The sequence below is a fragment of the Lissotriton helveticus genome, chromosome 11 (genome assembly GCF_964261635.1).
Source record: "Lissotriton helveticus chromosome 11, aLisHel1.1, whole genome shotgun sequence".
NCBI lineage: Eukaryota > Metazoa > Chordata > Amphibia > Caudata > Salamandridae > Lissotriton > Lissotriton helveticus.
The window spans coordinates 152996890-153016684 of record NC_136072.1 but is presented as its reverse complement, the minus strand read 5'-3'; the positions used below and the strand labels follow the sequence as shown (position 1 = coordinate 153016684).

Sequence of the window (19795 nt, the reverse complement as noted above, 5' to 3'; positions counted from 1 at the left end):
CGAGTCCGGGAAACCATATCTTCTCCTGCATACTCGCCTTCATCTTTGTAGCGCCCTAGTGTCCTCCATGTGCTAACTCCGTTACCTGGTGTCTCAGTGCTTTCGGAATTACAATGCTGGATCCACGCAGGAGGATTCCATCCGGGGTGGTGCTGAAATAGTCTAGCTCTCTCCACATCTTTGCCAGACTCTCTTTCTCTTCCCCAGGTCAGTTGTTGGCGTCCCACAAGAAGTCTTGCCAGGTACCACTTAGGACTGCAGCTCGTACCCGCATGATGGCAGGGTCTGTTTCCCCGGCCTCCATGATGTCTTCTAGACATAACGCTTGGGTGCAGACAGCTGCTGCAACTACCCTGACATAGTCCTCCACGTCATCGCAGTTGTCTTGAGCCTCGGCGGTTTCGGGGTGGCGTGAGAGGAAGTGAGCAGGGTTCTTTGATCTGATCCAGGAAGGTATACAACCCCCATCCAGTAGTGTTGTAGCTGAATGGCTCATCTCTTGATCCGTGGAGGTGGGTGAGGGGCCGACCCTTGGAACAGTAGGACCAGAGGCTGATGGTCTGTGATGACCTTGAAAGGCTGGCCACTTAGATATAGGTGGAGGTGTCCACAGGCCTACTTGATCGCAAAGGGCTTCTCACTCAATTGGGGTTTATTTGGTCTCCGTTGGCGTCAATGCTTTGCTGACGAATGCCAGCGCAGCCCAACGGCCTGGCTCCTGTTGTTATGCGAGTATAGTTCCCAGCCCGACTAGACTGGTGTCGACCAACAGTTCTGTGCATTTCTTTGGGTCAAAAAAGACAAGTGTGGTGTTATTGAGAAGGGTCTCTTTGGTCTTCTGGAACGCAGCCTCCTCGTGACAGCCCCATGTCCATTTCGCATCTGCCTTCGTGAGGGCTCTCAGAGGTTCAGCGATAGTTGCTAGATCCGTGATTAACCTCCCACAATAGGGGGCCATTCCCAGGAAGCTCCTTACTTCCTGGACCGTAGTGGGTGCTGGCGCCCGCTTGATTGTTCTGGATTTTCGGTGGTCTACTTGTATTCCTTCTTGAATACAGACATACCCAAATAACTCAATGGACGACTGAGAGAAAGAGCATTTGTCCTTGTGCAGCGTCACTCCATGTTCACAGAGGCGTTTGAGTGTGACTTTTAGGTGTTTGTGGTGTTCGGCAGCCGTGGACTGGATTAGGATGTCATCGCTGACATTCAAGACACTAAGTAGTCCAGACAGGGTCTTGTGTATTGCATTTTGAAATACTTCAGTGGCCGATGAGATGCCAAAGTTTAGGTGCTTGTACCAGCGTAGGCCCAAGTGTGTGCTAAACGTGGTGATATACCGGCTCTCCTCTGCCAATCGTAGCTGGTGATACCCGGCATTGAGGTCTAGCTTCGAGAACCAATGGAATCCATTAACATTCGACACAATTTCGCTCATGGTGGGAGTGATATGCCACTCCGGTTTGATGGCACGGTTCGGCAGTCGCATGTCAATGCATAAGTGGATTTTTCCAGGTTGTTTGGGTTTTTCTGCAATGACCATCGGGAAAACCAAGGGAGTGGGCCTTGAAACTTTTTCTATCACTCCTTGTTCCTCTATTCTCTCATGTACCTTTTCCACCAAAAGACCTAGTTGGAACGGGACAGGCGGTGTTGCAGAACCACCGGCACGAACGATAGATCGGTATGTAACTTCACTGGAGGACGTTTGAGGCAGCAGAGACCTCAGAATAGTTCTGGAAACTGTTTCAACAGATCATAGATTTGGTGTGATATTACTCTCTTGGCAAGGGACACAAGCCCAAGGTCCTCCACTATGTTGCTGCTGGTGAGCGTGTCTGCTTTTTGGTCAATGACATGAAATGTTGTCATGATTTCCTGATCTTTAGATTGTACCGGCACTGACGTCCGTCAACGGAGGGGTAGGGGCGACTGACTCCCATACGTGAAGATTTTGGTGTGAGACAGTACTAGGAGGCTCTTGGGTCTCATGCAATTGTATTGCTGCCCTCCCATTACGTTGGCAGAAGCTCCTGTGTGAATTGTTGCGTTAATTTCTGACCCCAGTATTCGAACGTCACATGTAGGCTGTGGCCGCCTGTGGCGCTTCAATTTTTTCGTGAATGAAATGAGGAATGTTTCCTCTTCTTCTTCTTCATGGGTTGAATCTTCGATGCAGCGTTTCTATGTTGCTGATGTTTTGTTATCACTTTGACGCGCCAGGTGTGTGAGAGACAGTTGGCGTACCACTTTTGTTGGCGTACTATTGTGTATGGGGCCTTTGCTTCTGAGTTGTTTGAACAGCTTATAATTGTCTTCCCCAGCATGGTGGAGGAGCAGTGTGCTATCCAGGAACCACCCGGATGTGAATGCACAACATTCTCTGGACAGGCGTGGCCAGAGGGGCTAAATAAAAGGGAGTTGATCACTTGAGCCTACACTCTGACAAAGGCATTATGCATGTGAGTGTACCTTTTGTATTCGAGGCTGCATGGGATGGAGAAGCGCCACACTTGCGATGAGGGTAGGCCGAGCCCGTGCACCCTGTCTGGCACCCTGCCTGAATGCAGCGAGCACCACAAGCACTGTTGTGGGGTTGAGAGGACTTTTGCGGCGGCTGGCCCCCTCCCTGCAGGCGACACAGAGGTTGAGTGCAGCGGCCAGATGGCTTCCTCCACCAACGTGGGATGCAAGCCCTGAGGACTCCTGCTGCAGCTTGCACCCCCTCCCTCCAGGCAAAACGTAGGTTGAATGCAGTGATCATGCAGCTTCCTCAGCAGCCACTTGCTGCATACCCTTGAGTAAAGGGCCGATCCAGGGCTCCCCATCTCATTGCTGAACGCTCTTCCCGACTTTACCATTAAAGAGGGCACCAAACCAAAAATGTTTACATGTTCCCAATCAAATGTTATCACATTAAATGTAATACGGCAACCCAATGTTATCCTATGGGAGAGGTTGGCCTCACAGTAGTCAAAACAAATTTAGTAGTTTTTCACTACCAGAACGCTTACAACTTAAAAGTGCATGACCAACAATCTAATTTCATGCACCCTGCCCTATGGATGCTCTGTTGAATTTGCAGTTTAAAACTGCATTCAGGCTGCAATGGCAGGCCTAGAACACGTTTTAAGGAGCTATTTAAGTGGATGGCACAATACGTGCTACAGACCCACTAGTAGCATTTAACCTATGGGCCCTGGGTATATGGTATACCACTCCACAAGAGACTTGGCCTCTAGTAGCTTGTTGTATCCCTGTAGCTTGAACAGGAAGTCAGCCTTATGACCCTTGGAGTTGACTTCTTTGTCCTGAATACAAGAGAAAGCAGCTACAGTCCTTCAGGGCCCTTATCAGGTCACAGACAGCAGGTCCGGTCCTCTTCTGTTCTTCCTCAGTCCAGGTTTGTTTTGAAGTGGGTGCCTGGAGATGCCACATTTATGCCTGTATCAGGCCGAAGGGGGTGAACAAGCCTTGGGCAAGACCCAGACTCGGGGGAAGACCTACCTGACATCCGTTGCTGGGCCAATTCAAACAATGTGCCTGCAACAGAATGAAAATAAAGACTTTACTTTTGCAGGACCCCATACTAAAAGACATAGAGACAGAAGAAGTACAGGCCCAGGAAGAAGAGATAAGAGGGAAGGCTGAAGAAAGTGAAAACATACTAGACCCCAGCGTGAGGAAGAAGGAGGTGAGTGAGTCACCCAGAGCGACCAAAGTGGAAGACTCAGACACCGTAAATAAGGAAAGGACTTAAGAGGAGGAGAAACACTAAGGCTCAGAACAGTGAGAGCCTGCTGAGAGATCCTGGTACCTAGGAGGGAAGGACCAGCCCATGAGACAACAGGAGAACTGAGAGACCTGCTGGCTACACGCTTCGCCTCCAGAAGGAGCATGGCTTTCACAGGGGCGTGGGAGTATGCAATTTTGGCAGGGGAAGAGTGCAGAAGTAACAGGCGGGCAAAGGGGGGAGAAAGGGGCACCAACGCTGCCAAAGGGGTTGTAGTGTTTAATCTTAAGGAGCGGAGTAGTAGCTAACTTGCTGTGAATATAGATTACAGCAACTTAATATGTTTCCCCAGGGTTCTGAATTGGGTATTAAGCGAGGACGTAGTAATGGACATTCATTCTTATGTGATTCCCTTTAATATTATATAACATCTGTAAGAACAGTTTCTTTTATGAAAAGAGTCATAAACTATGAACAAGAAAGGGGAGGAAAGGATCTCAGAGACTGAAAGGCAGAAGATAGAGGTTGGACGAAAGAGAGTCCTACCAGACTTAGAGAAAGAAAATACCAATTTAAAGGTTGTGAACTTACCTGTGGCTTGGTTTTTCTTTTGAGGGTGCTGGCAGGAGGACCAACCTAGAAGAAAACGAAAAGAACCAGTGACCACAATGAAACATCTGAACTGTCTTCACTTCAAAAAACCCTTAACCTTATGTACTCTGGTCATATAAAATAAAAAGATACCACTGCTACTAAATTAGCAAAGTGTGAAATGTTTTACCTGCCAGGCGGCAGTCTGGTACGAGCTAGTAGGTGGGAATGACTCCTGGGCATGCCCTAAACAATGGAGTAAAAGTTCTCAGGGCCAACCCTACCCACCTGCTGCATTTTCAAAATGATGAATGTCGGCGACCATACTAAACTTGGGCTCTTAGCGCTGGGTGTGTGTGTGTGGGGAGTGCACTGTGGTTATCTTAGTGTCCTTCCTCATCTAACATTACAATCGAGTTTAGGGCAGCCACTGTACCACAATAAGCCCAGATACAGAAGTCTGGTAGAACAAAGTGAGGGTTTCCAGCAACGAGACAGTAGATACACAAGAATTGTTATGCTATCCTTTTCCCTTCCTTTCAAGTGCACCTCCAGTATTATATATAAAGCCCAGAGACAGAACTCTGGCAGAGCAAAAGTAGAGTTTTCCAGCTTCCAGATAGTGGATACAGAAGAACTGTACTGGCATCCGACTTTCCTTACTTTTAAGTGCCCCGAAAGTGTTATATGTACATTCAGCAGTACTGCAGGATTTGACATTCCAGCAGTACTGTAATACACTGTAATGTCAAAAGGGATGCTTACCTCCCCACCCTGCATATTCTGTAGTAGTCATCTCTGCCCATTCAGGTCAGCCTATTGTTTGCTCCTGGGAGGCATTTTATATCTTTTTCACACCTATTTAATTGTTAATTAGAGGCTGGCAGAAATTGGAGAGCAAATGCAAATTCAGCCTCCAGGAACGTCAGGCAGGCAAAAGGTAAGTTTCTAAATGTAACTTTTCCATTATCTTTAGTACAAATCTGACTTCATAATTGAATTGGATTTTTAATAACAATTACAATAGTTGTATAAATATTTTTCCAGCTAGTCTCTTCCTGAGATACAGTGTTACAATTTTAATCTATGCTCTGGTTTTTTACATAGGACAACTAGTCTTGCCACAGAGAAAAACAGCTTTTGGATGCTAGTCACTGCAAAGACGTTTAAGTACCATTCATCCTGTCTTGTGGACTACAAAGTCTACAGAGGGGTAACTTATTAATATTTAAAATTGAGGTTTTGACCAGTCTAAAGGATTTATTTTGAGCAGGTCAAATTGCAATATGTATATTCCTACAGCCTTGGTGCACAGAGTAGGCCTGAAGCCATGTTTCAGTTACCATTGTAGTGGATGGCACAACAGGTGCTGCAGTCAACTAGTGTCATTTAACTTTCAGGCCCTGGGTACACCTTGTATCATATACTAGGGACAGCGTTCTAACACTAGCAAAGCTATATGGTCCAGAAAAAGGTGAACAATACAGGGTGACCACGCAGAAAGGTATATTTCCTACACTTTACATCCATGATATCTGCAGGAGAGAATGTGGTGTTACAGCGAGAGCTGCTGAGTTTGGAAACAGGTTCGAGTACTGACGTATGCCTACCATCTTGTGATTCTAGCCAAATCACTTAATCTCCCTATGCCTAAAAACAAAACAAAAATGAGTCTGGTGAGATATAGCTTAGACCTGCCAACTCACACAGTGCCACAGTATGTCACACAATATCGGCTCCCTCCACACGGTCACCCAGCGAGGAGGCGATATCACACAGTGGCGATGAGGAAACAAGGCGATTAGATAAACAAGGCGAGTAGGAAACCACTGCAAAGAGTGGATTTCCAATTTGTCTTTTGAGGCTGTAAGCAGGTGATTCCCATTAAGGAGTATGAAAACACCCCAGGACATTGGCAGCAGTCTTGGCAGACTTTTGTTTTAGGCATTTTGGGAGGCGGGAAGAGGTTGATGGAGGCAGATGGATCGCCCAGATAGTTCTTGGCATAACGCCACTCCCCTCTAAGCCATGCTCCTCCTCACATTGTGACTTTTCTTTTGAGTTGATACGTTTGTATAACCGAAGCTCATATAAAATGCTTAAATGCCCTTGAGTCAAGGTTCGGACTATATAAACATGCAAAAAATAAAAAAACACTCTCAAACAATGCATGAAGATGGTGGCCAACTTTGTCAGAGGATACTAATGCCCATCTCGGCCACTAGTGCCGGTAGATATTCAGGAGTGAAATGGCTACATGTTTGCCACTTTCCCTATACTTTCCCGAAATCTCTGGAGACGATGCCTTCCTGGAACATGTGGTGAAAAGGAAGTGCCTACACACCTCCATCAAGAGCTGAGGTATGCTGCGAGTAAAAATACCCCGTCCCTTGAAAACCACGATATTAGCCCATCTGACAGGCAGGAATTGTGCAAGAGAGCCTGATGGGCCGTAACTACCCAGGAGACAAAAGTTTGTCTCACTTATCTGCCCAGGAAAAAAGCACTATGACTTCTGGTTCCAGGAGAGGCTTCATTGCATTCAGCCCTTAAGAATGGTGATCCTGCTGTGTCCCACCCCTCCCTCTGCCAGAAGGGTGCCAGTATCTATCTTTTCAACTACTCCAAGGTTAAAATAAATCCTGATTTCTAGGAAATACCCTGGATTCCATGCCTTTAGCTAGCTGTCATCCTGATTCTGGGACCATTGGAATCATCATTCTAGCCAAAGCAATATGAAATATGGTAGTCTGAACTTGATTTGTAAAAACGTAAGTGCCGGGGCCCTCATCAGAAGGCCACTGCAGTTTGTGCTGCCCATTGCCCCCACCAATGCTGCTGACAACAGTACCAATACAACTACTGACCATCATACTTCTACAAGTGTGACACTTTTTTTTTTTTTGCAGAGTTTTATATAGCGCGAACTAGACCCGAACCGAATTAGGTATCAGAGCGCTTTACATATTTTCCAGTTACGTTACATGAGGACACACTTTCATTTTAGGCACGGGGAGATTAAGTGATTTGTCCAGAATCACAGGAGGTTTTGGCGTCGTTACCGAGACTCGAACTCAGATCCCCAGGTCCGAGGTCGAGCGCCCTAGCCGTTAGGCCAACTCCTCTCCCCTTCAGACTATTCTGGGCCCCCAAAGCTATAAGAATGGCTTGGGTGGCAGGTATCTCATTTTTAATATATATTGAAGTAATAAACAACTGTTGTTGTGTTCACCTCTAAATTAGATTGACAGCGCCACCATGTGGCAGACTGACAATGGTGTAGTTGTTGACAATTAAGTGCTGGTGCTGAGCACCGGAAACCACCAGCTCCAATTAATCACTGGTCTGAACCCTCATCACTGCCTCAAATCCATGTCAGTAGTCCACTGGCAAGTGGACTTCTCGGAACCCTCGGTGGGCGCATTGCCACACTCAAATTCCTACCACAATCATAGGATTTGGAGATACAGACCAATCTGCTATCACTTACAGTATACCTAGTCTGATCAAGCAGCCTAGCAGGCCACTGCCACTCTACTGCCTACAGTAGCACATTGCCTACAGCCTTGGACTGCAGTGATAATGCCTATCTGACACTGCATCAGCAACCAAGCACCAAGTCACCATGCACTTGACACTTCCAAAGAGGCACTAAGAAGATTTATTTACTAGGCCAGAATGGAGGACACTTCATTACCTTTGGGCGGCTGGTCCTTTGAACATTTTGAACATCATTTTGTATTTAATAGCAGGTGAATTCCTCAGCCCATTCCAGTCTTTGACACCTCATTCCCAAAACAGCCTACCTAAAATGTCAGGATTCTTAGTTTTGACTTTCAAGTGAACTCTATAAAAAGGTTTTGAAGAATTAACAGACTGAAAACTTGTGAATGGACCAGAGAGCAGTCAAACCTTATCACATAGAGTAACAATGGTCATGGTGGGCAATATTAAACTTAAATATTGCACCTGTCAATAATGAGCAACACATCTATTTGCGGGTTGGTTCTCTGACCCAGAAGGTGCAAGATAGTTCATTATTTTCACATGTATCACTACTTAGTGTGTAGAATATTTTACTTACCAGCAATAAAACCCCTTACTTTTACAATGATAAAACCTGCATGAATGTTCCATTGTAAGTGTTGTCTGCATGTGTAACTGTTTCTGAGAGTCTAACCCCGTACCACCTACCTTTTTAAGATTTTACTGCTCTACTCCGCTAGCCTGAGAGAGTCAACTTCTAAAAGGGAATATTTGCTTATTCAGTTTGTGTGTAAACAGCATTGTGGCACTAGATTACCTGTGGTACATTACAATGCATGTTACAGATATTGCCTGTGATTTCTGACTGCCCTTGGACTCAAAGAAAAGGCCTCATACAGTGTAGCAGAACTATACACCAATACGTTTTTCAAAATACGACTAGGAGTCAATTTGAATCAGAGCCTTCTTTGTACTGATTTATTTGCTACCAATTTGTATAAATCATATGTAACTAGAAGTTAGAATCTGACCCCAGGTTTCAATGGACCAGCACCAGCCAGCATCACCCTGTCTTTCTTTAATAAACCTAGACCTACAGTGCTTAGACATTACTACATCCAGCTTAGATTAGCTGTTTGTGACTTGACCATTCCTTGATCTTGCAGCACCAGGTGACCTCATTACCGCATCAGCTAACCCTTGGTGGTTCCTGCTTCCTTTGGACCATGGTACTAGTGTTAAAATAGGGACAGGCAGTAACTCAGCATTATTGCACTACCTCCTTTTTGTAGCTGAGTGCCTACAGTACTCCTGTTTTGTGCTTGCTCTTACCATCAGCCTGCTCCTTCCTCGTCCTATGTCTGATTGTGCAGTGAAATCCTGTCCATCCTGCTGCTGTTGTATTTGAGCTCCTTCTCCCCATTGGTGGAAGTGTATAACCCCCATTCTCAACACTGATTCAAAGTTGTGTGGACACCACCTCTTCTTCCACTGTTAATCTCAGTACACCAATTGTCAGTCTGGGGAATGCTGCCTTATTTTATTTTTTTTGGGGGGTGGGGGGTAATTGTAGTGAAGCCTCTACTATCCCATAATGATGTCTTCATCCTGGATTTGCCAACACTTTCACTCACGCTGCCCCATTCCTATTCTCTGGACTCCTTGGTGACCACTGTGTTCGGTTTGCTGACCTCAGGATACCTCACCAGCATTCCTCATTCATGCATGGGCCACCCGTCATTATGGGACAGTACTACTGGTTCCTTCCCTGCTTTAGGGGAGCAGCACAAGATATGCTTGTCTGCTGTTCCTACTTCTACAGGAGTTGTCCTTGCCCCAAGGACAGAGCCGCCCACTGCCCCCTTTCCACCTGAATGAGCTTCTGCCTCATGGCCTCAGCTCTAACCAGCCCATTGGACGTATTGTCCCTACTCCCATAGGTTTGTCTCTGGTCTCACATCGGCTGCAATTCCCATTGATTGAAAGCTGTAATACACATGATTGATATAATTCCTGTGAACAACAAAGAACAATTCACAGGTATGACATTATTACTTTAAACATAAAATCACTGCAAATTAGGAATTCCAACCAAAGGGAAACCAGTCTAAAACAGTTCTCTTGTTTGATTCTTTCTAAAAGCCAATTAGTCATTAAGCATTTACATTGTTTTGAATAATAAAATTCAAAAGTCACCATAAAGTTTGCTAATTGTTCAATCTGGTTTTCCCCTTAAGTGGTAAACATAACCTAAATCTTGTGTAAAAGCAGTATCCCATTGTGAAGGTGCATTACACAGAGAACATGTAAAAACGGCCACTCTTGCAGAAAGATATGCCTTAAAGCGGCAACAATTTAAAAAATAACCTTTCACTCTAATTACACCTACCAAGTAATATATATGAACAATCTTCTCTTATTTACACAGTCCGCAAGACAGTCAAACGAAATACTACAAAATATTCAACATACTGTTTTCAATAATGATTTTGTTGATTTGAAAAAATTTATCTTATGTGTCAGTTAAACCAAATCACTTCATGCAATATAGAAAATATTTAGCTAATAAAAGGTAATATTGCTCAACAGTTCCTTTTCAGAGCTCTGGTAATATATACAAGCAAATCTGCCTTCGCCCTCATGGTCTGTCTGTCTGTCTGTAAATCTATATATCTATCTATCTTGCTAGTTAATCTACCTTGTTGGTCTGCCCTCCTGTCTTTAACAGAATGTGATAATGACCGTAGATATGGCTGTGATATTACTTGATGACAAAATCTTTTTTGATTACTAATAGCATTCAAAGTTCATTTGAAAAACAAGCATAAATCATTCCTAACACAAATACATGCTCGCGAGGTAGATTATATACACTTCTCAAGAGACAACCAGGTACTCTGGTACAGGCACTGAGTAAAAGTAATATAGTAGTTCCAAATGCTTTATTTGGGGCCTATCGGGAGAAATGAAATGAAATGAAATGAAATGAAAATAAGATTTGTAGAGCGCTACAGTTGCTCTCAGGCGTCCAGGCGCTATGACTCACAGAGATGCCCTCAAAAGAACAGGAGGCTTTAGGTTACTGAAAGAAAAAGGTTTTGAGTTGTTTGCGGAACCAAGTTAGGTTTGGATTGCCTCTCATGTGAAGGGGGAGAGAGTTCCACAGTTTTGACACATTGAAAGAGAAGAAACGTCCCCCTGCTCTGGCTCTAGAGATTCTAGGGACTTTGGCCAGAAAAGCAGAGGAGGATCGAAGCGCCTTGTTGGGCAGGTAGGGGGAGATGAGGGAAGAGTTAATTTCTGGGCCCATTTTCCAGAAAGCCTGGTGAGCAATGCACAAGGCTTTAAACTTAACTCTGTTCCTAACAGGCAGCCAGTGCAGCGCTCTTAGGCCAGCAGTTATTGAGGTCCTTCGTGGGACTCCAAGTAGCGCACGAGCAGCACAGTTTTGGGCGCGCTGAAGTTTCTGTAGGGTGTAGTCCGGTGCTCCAAGATACAGGGCGTTATTAAAATCCAAGCGGGATTGGACGAGGCCCTGTATAATTATCTGCCTGGCCTCAAACGGAAGAAGGGGGAGGATTTTTTAAATTACCCTAAGGAGGCCAAAACAGGTGGCCGCCACCTTCGTGGCCTGGGTATTGAAGCTCAGCGACTTATCTAACCATACCCCCAGACTTTTGATGTTATCGCTGGGGGCAGGGGCCGCCCCCATGCTCGCTGGCCATAGCAGCTCTAGAGTGGAGGGGGCTGCCGGGCCTAGGAGCATGAGCTCGGTTTTGTCGTCGTTGAGCTTCAGGCATGAGCTCATCATCCAGCTCCTCACCTCCTCCAGGCACGCCGATAGATTGGGCGGCGATTGGAGGCCGCTCTTCTGCACAAGGGAGACCACCAGCTGGGTGTCGTCCGCGTAGGAAATGATGTCAATACCATGCGGACGAACAATCCCAGCCAGCGGCCTCATGTACGCATTGAAGAGCGTGGGGCTCAATGAAGAACCCTGAGGGACTCCACATCCCAGAGGCCTGCTCGATGAGACGGAAGTGCCGTCAAAGACCTGGAAGGTTCTATCTGATAGGAAAGACTTGAACCAAGCCAGGGCTTCTCCGGACACTCCTAGGTCGGCAAGACGGTTCATCAGAATTGTATGTTGTACCGTATCAAAAGCGGCACTCAGATCGAGGAGGATCATTGCCACTGACCCCCCTCGATCCAAGATCCGTCTCGCCTCCTCGGTCACGGCCAATAGAGCAGTCTCCGTCCCATGTTTTGGGCAAAAACCCGTCTGGGAAACATCGAGGAGGAGGTTTTCCTCAAGAAACTTCGTTAGAATGGAGTTAACGTGTTTCTCCAAGATTTTTGACGCCCATGGGAGCAGAGAAATCGGGCGGTAGTTGCTGGGGTTGGCTGGGTCAAGGGCAGGTTTTTTTAACAAGGCCCGTACCATCGCATGCTTCCATGTTAATGGTACCGTCCCACTGAAGATGGAGGAGTTCAACAGCTCCATCAAAGTAGGGAAGATGGTTTTACTAGCCAGCCTCAGCGAGCCCGGGGGGGCAGGGTCACACGGTGAGCCAGATTTAATTTGCTGTGCTAAGGATTCCAGTGTTTCCAGATTCAACAGTGGAAGAGACTCTAGCTTGTTATGAGAGGGAGTTACCATATCCAAGTGTCGGAGTGTCGGGTGGGTGATTCAGTGGCTGGATCAGGGAAGGAGAGGTAGATTTTATTAACTTTGTTAAAAAAGAAGTCAACCAACTCATTGCATTTAGAGGGGGAGCTGCTGTTCTCTACGGCGGGCGGGGGTGGTTTTATCAGGGAGCTCACTATCTGGTATATTTCTTTCGGTTTGGATTTCGGTTTGGATTTAGCCATAGTGATTTTGTCACTGTAGTAGGCTGCTTGTGAGGTTTTTATTGCCAATTTGTAGTAGTTGTAGGGAGAGGGTGGGGAGACAGACCAACTTCAGACACGGTATAAAGTGTGACAAAGGCCGCTTTATTGGAAGCAGGTGCACCTCACAAATATAACACCCTTGGCCTGTGCCGTACAAAACTAGGCCTAACTAAATATGAACTACCTAACAACCCCCCACCCCCACCCCTAAATGGTTCCCCCCGAAGAACAACATACACATAAATGCCAACTGCACAATGACTGACTAACTGGTTAAATAACTTGTCATATGTGCACCCCCCCCCCCCTCTGTCCAGAAACACCTCAGTCCTCCTACCCTGACCCCCCTAGACTAGGAAAAGCTCCCCTGAAGCAACCATCACACCAGCACCTGTTCCAGCGACACGAAACAACCCCTACAACACAGCCCCCCGATGCACTGGCTCCCAAGAAAACTCCTAACAAACCCCCCCCCCCCCCCAGAAACCAGGCCCCCTGGCTGTCCCATGCAAAATAAACCAGGAAAACCCCTCCCCCCCTCCCCTTGAACCACTTTATCGGGAGGGTGGGTGGGACAAAAAATGCTCCTGCCTAACCCTCCGGCTGCCGTGTCACTGTCCCCAAAATGGTGGACAGTGAACTAACATGGCCGGTTAAATAATCCCCCCAGCCCAAGGAGCCCAATGCCAGCCCAAGGGTAGCCCAATGCCGCCCAAACAGCCCAAGATAGCCTATGACTCGTGTCACTCAGCCGCTACCCCCCCTTCCCTCCTGGGGCCCCAAAACACCCCGGGGAAGCAAGCCTCCCTCTGGTCGGCCACTCCCCCGCAAAGCCCCATTCTCTCGTCGCTCTCCCATAAGAATTTTCACTCATAATTTGTGAACCTGTAAGTAGAACTCCTCAATGGATTATTTTATCATCACCCGTGTTTTTACAAGTATGTGCATCTGTGCATGTCATGTTGTGGTGATGATGCATTTGGTTCCTCGGCTCCCACACAGTACGGCGATTGATTTCTTCTGCCCTGGTGTGCGCCCGCCACCAGAGGGCTCTTTTTCCACCAGGAGCAGACAATTTCCGGCGATGCAAAATTTCACAGGCACTAAAAACTAAAAGATGGCAACACTGCATATGTAGCTCAGGAGGCGTGGGGGGGATGGAGAGGTGCTGAGTGCGTGCAGGCGACAAAAAGCGCATTGAATGTCTGCGCAACAGGCACCTCTCAACCTGCAGGATGGCCGCCTTGGCATCCATTCTCACCCCTTCCACCTCCACCCCGTTTTAGACTGAAAGACGATGTACTGCCTCACTTGTCAGTCTCTCGAACCTTGGATGACGCTGGTTGAAATTCAGGAAAGGGTGCTCAGGCTGTTGAAGTGCCTAAGGGGGCATGTAGAGAAATATACCAAGGCCTCTGGGACCATAGACAATAAAAACAACCAACAGCTGGGGCATAGGAACATGAAACCCTCAAGGGATGCGTGGCTGCTGTGGAGTGAGGGATGGAGACGAGCAGCCACAGGTGCACTTTGAGTGGGGGATATGTATGTACTATTACCAGACGAAGGAGGGGAGGGACACCTGACCTGCTAAAGATAATGGGATGGGGCGCTCTCTCGGCCAGGGAGGCAGTCTGGCTCTAGCAGCAGCCACTTCCTGTGTTGCACAGCTCCAGTTTTTCAAACAAGTTGAAACAAGGAAAGGAGAGCAGCGGTTTGAATTGAAAGCAAAAGTGTTCTGAGGCTGAGCTGGTGCCTGGGCCTCTTGCTGCCTCACTCGATACACACAGAAAGGGATGGGGGGGGGGGGACGGGTGTAGCAGCAAAGCGGGAGGGGGTTAAGGGACAGGAAAAATCCTCTCACTTTGAATTCAGAGATAAGACCATAATTTACAGCTCTGTTTATAGAAATGCTTGTAGCTAGTTAGAACACAAACACTCTGGATAAATGCTCATAGAGCTGTAAAACAGTCCCAGAGCAAGTTACTAAGATGGGGCAAATGGAAGCCTACAAGAAATGGGGGCCTGCTCCATGGGAGGGAACTAACAATGAAAAAGGAGAGACAAATATGAAAAATAACCACTTAGAAGCAAGGGTTTTGAAAGGACACTGACAAATTAAAAGTAAGGGCAGGCTGTAAGCCCTCAAAATAGAACACATTATGTCTCAAAGAGACAGTGCAAGCGCTGTCTAGGCTTGACCTAAAAACAGGCTATGTTCAAGTAATCAGAAATCTTTATGGTACAGGAGATCGTGAGAGTGCATTGCTGGTATGAAGTGGCAAATGATGAGGCTTGGATGAAGTGGTAAATATATCCCAGAGAATTAGGACCAGTGCTTAATAAGAATAAGTACTGGGGCCCAAACTTTTGCTTAGAAGCCTACGGCCGGCACTACTGAATGACTTGGCTGCTGAAAAGAAGGCTGTATATTCTTGATTTCACCTCATGCCTCTTTCACCCCCGCCAGGTGCTCCCTACCTTCTTTATCTCACTCTTTCAGCTTCTTATTCTTCCCAACTTCCTTTCTTTGTCACTATTTTTCCATCTTTCTCATCCTCCTCTTTTCTTCCTTCTGTGTTTTTCTCTCTCTTTGTCTGGGTAAAAGCCTGATGAGGAAAAGTAAATGCCAGTCCCCAAAAATGTGTGCCGGTGAGCCCCCACCTGCATCCACCTGCTACCACCGGCTCAAATTATGCACTGATTAAGACAGTGGAAGTGGACTTTTTGTTAACAATGTCCTACCCAGCAATGACATAATGATAAGTCTGTGGGTGATGTCTGTGCAGAAGAGCTTTCTGGTTATGTAAACTGTGGGTATATTTTGGTGGCCGCTTCTTACGGGTGATGTGCATTATTGCGAAAGAGTTGGATACAGTCCTGCAATGCGGAATGCTTGTGTGCCGAATGACCCTGCTGGTTGTCTTAAAGCAGAAAATGCATTCAGCCATTCAGGTCGCTCACTGAGAATTCCTTAACATTTTGCTGACTATGAATTATCCAGTCAATGTTGTCCTGTTTCTTCTACTGTTCTTTTGTTTTATCTTGGAAGAAGATGCAGCCTCTAGCTGTACCAGAACATTGAACTCAGTATTCTGGGGAAATAGAGTGTATGTGTTTGTGCAAGAGAGCTATCAAGTGAGTATGCGAGTGACAGACAGAAAGAGAGGAGTTTGCTTTCATTCTAAGGTTATTTGTTTATGTTAACGGCTGCCCAATCAGTGAGTGGAATGTGGATCGATCGTCTTTGTTCTTTGACTCCTTATTAAATATAGTTTTAAATGCACCTACTTTCCAACCATCCAGGAAGCAAGAACCCTATGTGTATAGGGTGAATCAGAAAGTTTGAGATCTTCGTTACTGCGATGAGTGTGAAAGATGAAGAGTGCCAAAAAAGTATGCTCAGCATAGCCTAGCACTTGAGACAATATTTTAACATTTTCAGAAACCAATACTGGCACATAAAGATTTGAAAGACAACCAGCGCAAATTCAGACTGGAAACACAGAATTTCAAAAAACGAAAAAAAGGCATTATGCCTTCTCCATCTATGCATCCAAGATCAAGGTGAGACCAATCCTGCTGTATGTTAGGAAACAGCTCAAGGTGCACCTCTTCAAAGAACACTACATCACGAAGCAGTAACAGCCCACTTCTGCTCCCAGAAACCAGCTACCTTTTCCATCATTCATTGGCTGTATCTTTGCATTTGACCCTGTACAATGCTTCAGTGACTGTTGGCTGGGTTTGCACTGTACTGATACTACACACATACATACATACATATATACATACAAAGTACTTCTGCCTCTCAAAATAATATGGATTATAAGTGCCACCCCTTCCACTCGAAACCCCAGAATCCCAGCAAGACCATTGACTCTTTTGTCACAGGCCTGAAAGCACATACAATAGATTGCGAATAGAATATGAACTCGACAAATGCAACTGCAAAGAAGTGCCCATCAGTAGTTCCTAATTGTCATTTTCCCAAAGGAAACATTTTCAAAATAAGCAAAACTTGGATGAAATTGTCTCAGTCTACTGATCTTCCAGCAGAAGTGATGGGCTTTTCGGGGTGCCATTAAAATGGACAGTAAGGCACACACAGCACGTAGAATGCTTAAGATGTGGCTACAGAACCTCCATGCAGGTAAGTCCCCAGTGCTGGCTGGAAAGAGCTTTCAATGTGGGATAAAAGGCCACAAAGGCAACTTCAGAAAGAAAACCTCTCAAGCAGGTAAGTAACTGTTGCCCACACGTGCTTCTTGAAGAAACAGAAAATAAATTAAAACATTTTGCAAAGCGAACAAGAGAACCTGGGATATCACAGTGAAATGAAATGCCTCAAGTGACTCCTTATCTTTAGGAGAATGCAGAGCCATCTAAAGGCAAAGTATTCTCTATCAAGAGCACCATTCTGACTAAAGATGATGTTAAAAGAGCTAGTAGTGGATATTGAGGAAAATTGTGTTTAAATTATCTTCCTCGTTGACAGGAAGCCACCATAAAAAGAATTACTGATGTGTAGTATGAGAGGTTATCGGACAGCACATGACTTCAGCAATTTAGTGTGAACATTTTGTGCCTTATTCACAAAGGTAAGTTACACTTTTGACTACGTTTACTAGTTAGTAAAGTTTAGTAGTGAGTTTACTACTTTTGGTATTCACCAAGGCTGAGTGTAAACTTACTACAAAAGGGTAAGTTACATGTCACCACCCCAGAGTAACGTAATTGGCTTACTCTTGTGTGGGTTGGTGTGGAGGAATAGCATTTCACTCCACTCAGTTTGCCAAGATTGTAGGCCTTCTGTTGTCATCCATTTGGGCTATTTTCCTGTATCCTCTCTACTAGTGGACATTGTAGGGGCTGGACGCCTATCATTTTAGAAAAGGAGTGGAATATTGTAGTTTGTGACTCTGCCATAGAAAGCCAGGACAAAGATTCACTGGTGGCTGTGCTACATAAAAGCCTGGAATGCCGACAAAATCTTTGGGTCCACACTGGAGTTAGTGACAGAGTCAGACGCCAGTCGAGTGGGCTACAGAGCCACATGTGGAGCTATTTCCATGGGCGGAAGGTGGACTGGGGAAAAAGTGTAACTCCACATCACTTGTCTGGAACTATTGGCAGGTTAGTGTGAGATCAGATCATTTACAAGGGACAGGGTGTCCAACTGTATTGGCCTGAAGATGTGCAATGTGTCTAACCAACCGACTGGGGGGCACTCGTCCCAAGAGACTAGCAGACATGGTGAAGTATTTCTGGCATTTGTTCCTGAACCGCCAGATATCTGTTACAGCAGAAAACCTTCTGGGTCGCAAGAACTTGGTGATGCATTGGAACTGCAGGTTCATACAGGACTCCTACAACTGGATCTTGGATCCAGGGTTGTGGAAGTTTATAAAACAGCTACATTCCCAAGTGATACAATGTTTTAGAAATCCACTTGCCCCTGAAAAAAATCCATTTGTCCCTTTTGGTGCTATGCAATGAGATGACAAATTATGGCAGCGTTCTCACTATATCAGTGACCTGATAACAGCTTTGCTTATTATGTTCATATTATATCAGGGTTTGGATTCAAGCAAGGTTCAGATTCTACCACATTTCAGCAAATCTATATAAAGAGGCTGTAGTAGGTGGGAAGCATTAGCTACAGGGTTGGAAAGCCCTGTGAGTCTGTGCATACATGTCAGAGGATATTCCCCAACCTCTCTCCAGTCTCTTCACACAATAGAAAAGGTTGGAACTTTACTCCTAAAAGTGCAGGAGTAGAAATGTTTCCAGGGTAGGGGAAACAAGAGAGGTGTGATTGCTTAACAGATTTTCCTTTGAGCAAATATGACATAATGTGTATTTGTAAAAAGCGCATGTTTTCCACATGGCATTTTGACACTGAAATAAAGATAACAAATGTTATTGTTGCTCACCTCAGAAGAGCTCATTTTATCAACATTCAAAAGATGCGTGGTTGAGTGGATCTACTGGGGTTAAAACCTGTAACCATGTGTATTTCTCATGTGAAAATGGAGTTTACAAATGTATGCTAGAAGTCCAATTTCCAGGCATACTTGAGTAAACGTTTGCGAATTCCTGAACTCCATTAATCTGCACCAATGCAAGGTGCACTTTTGATTCTTGCTGGGTTGCAAAGAAAAGGAAAAAATAACAATAATCGGATTATGGTCGCTAAATGACGGGGGACACACCTCATATCTCATTGGTTTAGAAGTGCAATCTGCTGAAAGTAAAATGAAGTCTATTATGCTGCCTTTTCTTCTTCCAACAAATGTGAGAGGGTTGGTAGAGCCCAAGCATTGCAATTGCATGTCTGATGAAAAATCTTATTTGTGAGTTAGAACTATCCGGTTCAAAGCTTCCCCATAAACTGAATATACAAAGTGACTAATGTTTTCACCTTGCCCTTCTGTAAATCCACAAACATGATTTCTGCTATGGGTATATTTAACAATACTAAAATGTCCTGCCCAGATAAACGGTACATTATTTCTTTCACTAGGCATTAGATCAGCAATTAGCAATATTTGTTTTCAAGTTGCAATCTTTTAAATGTACATTCTATTTTGAAAGCTAAAAATCAGAATCATGCATTTAGGCTTTTGAGTGTAATAAGGGAGGATTCTGTGTGCATTAGAATTAGCCTCAAATTGTTATGTTTTTGTAAAGGAGCAAGCTTGCAAACCAACGATACCAGTCGCGTTTCAAGATTAAAAGCAGGCTATATTGCTTAGCTTGAAAGTGGACATCACGGGAGTGCGTCCCTCCTCAACGAAGGTCAGATCGCATCTACTGGTAAATGCATTCTGAATTTGTTGCAGAGAAACTGACCCACGAGCTAATGCATTCAAGTATTAACAGGTTGTGGTCAGCACGGGCTGCACAATGACCACGCAGTGAAACCTTTATTAAGCTGCGGCATAAAGATAGAAGATGCACAAGACATGAACATAAGCACACACTACATCATCCCCCCCCCCTTTAAGAGAAGTGACTCAATATAAATAATAATCCTTAATCCTTGCAGGTAAAGAATAATTACGAGAATGTTTGAAATTTTCATGACAT

The 19795-nt window shown here is 45.3% G+C and overlaps 1 protein-coding gene across 1 annotated transcript in view; it reads right to left on the bottom strand.

The window, feature by feature from the left end:
- Positions 1-19795, bottom strand: part of SERPINI1 (serpin family I member 1) — a 162834-nt gene that overhangs the window by 113448 nt on the left and 29591 nt on the right. Inside the window, exons 2-3 of the mRNA XM_078665861.1 lie at positions 4325-4369; positions 3508-3543 (exon numbers count right to left, since the gene is read on the bottom strand). Of these exons, the coding sequence (XP_078521987.1) occupies positions 3508-3514 (7 nt within the window). The 5' untranslated portion in view covers positions 3515-3543; positions 4325-4369. The remainder of the gene's footprint in view (positions 1-3507; positions 3544-4324; positions 4370-19795) is intronic.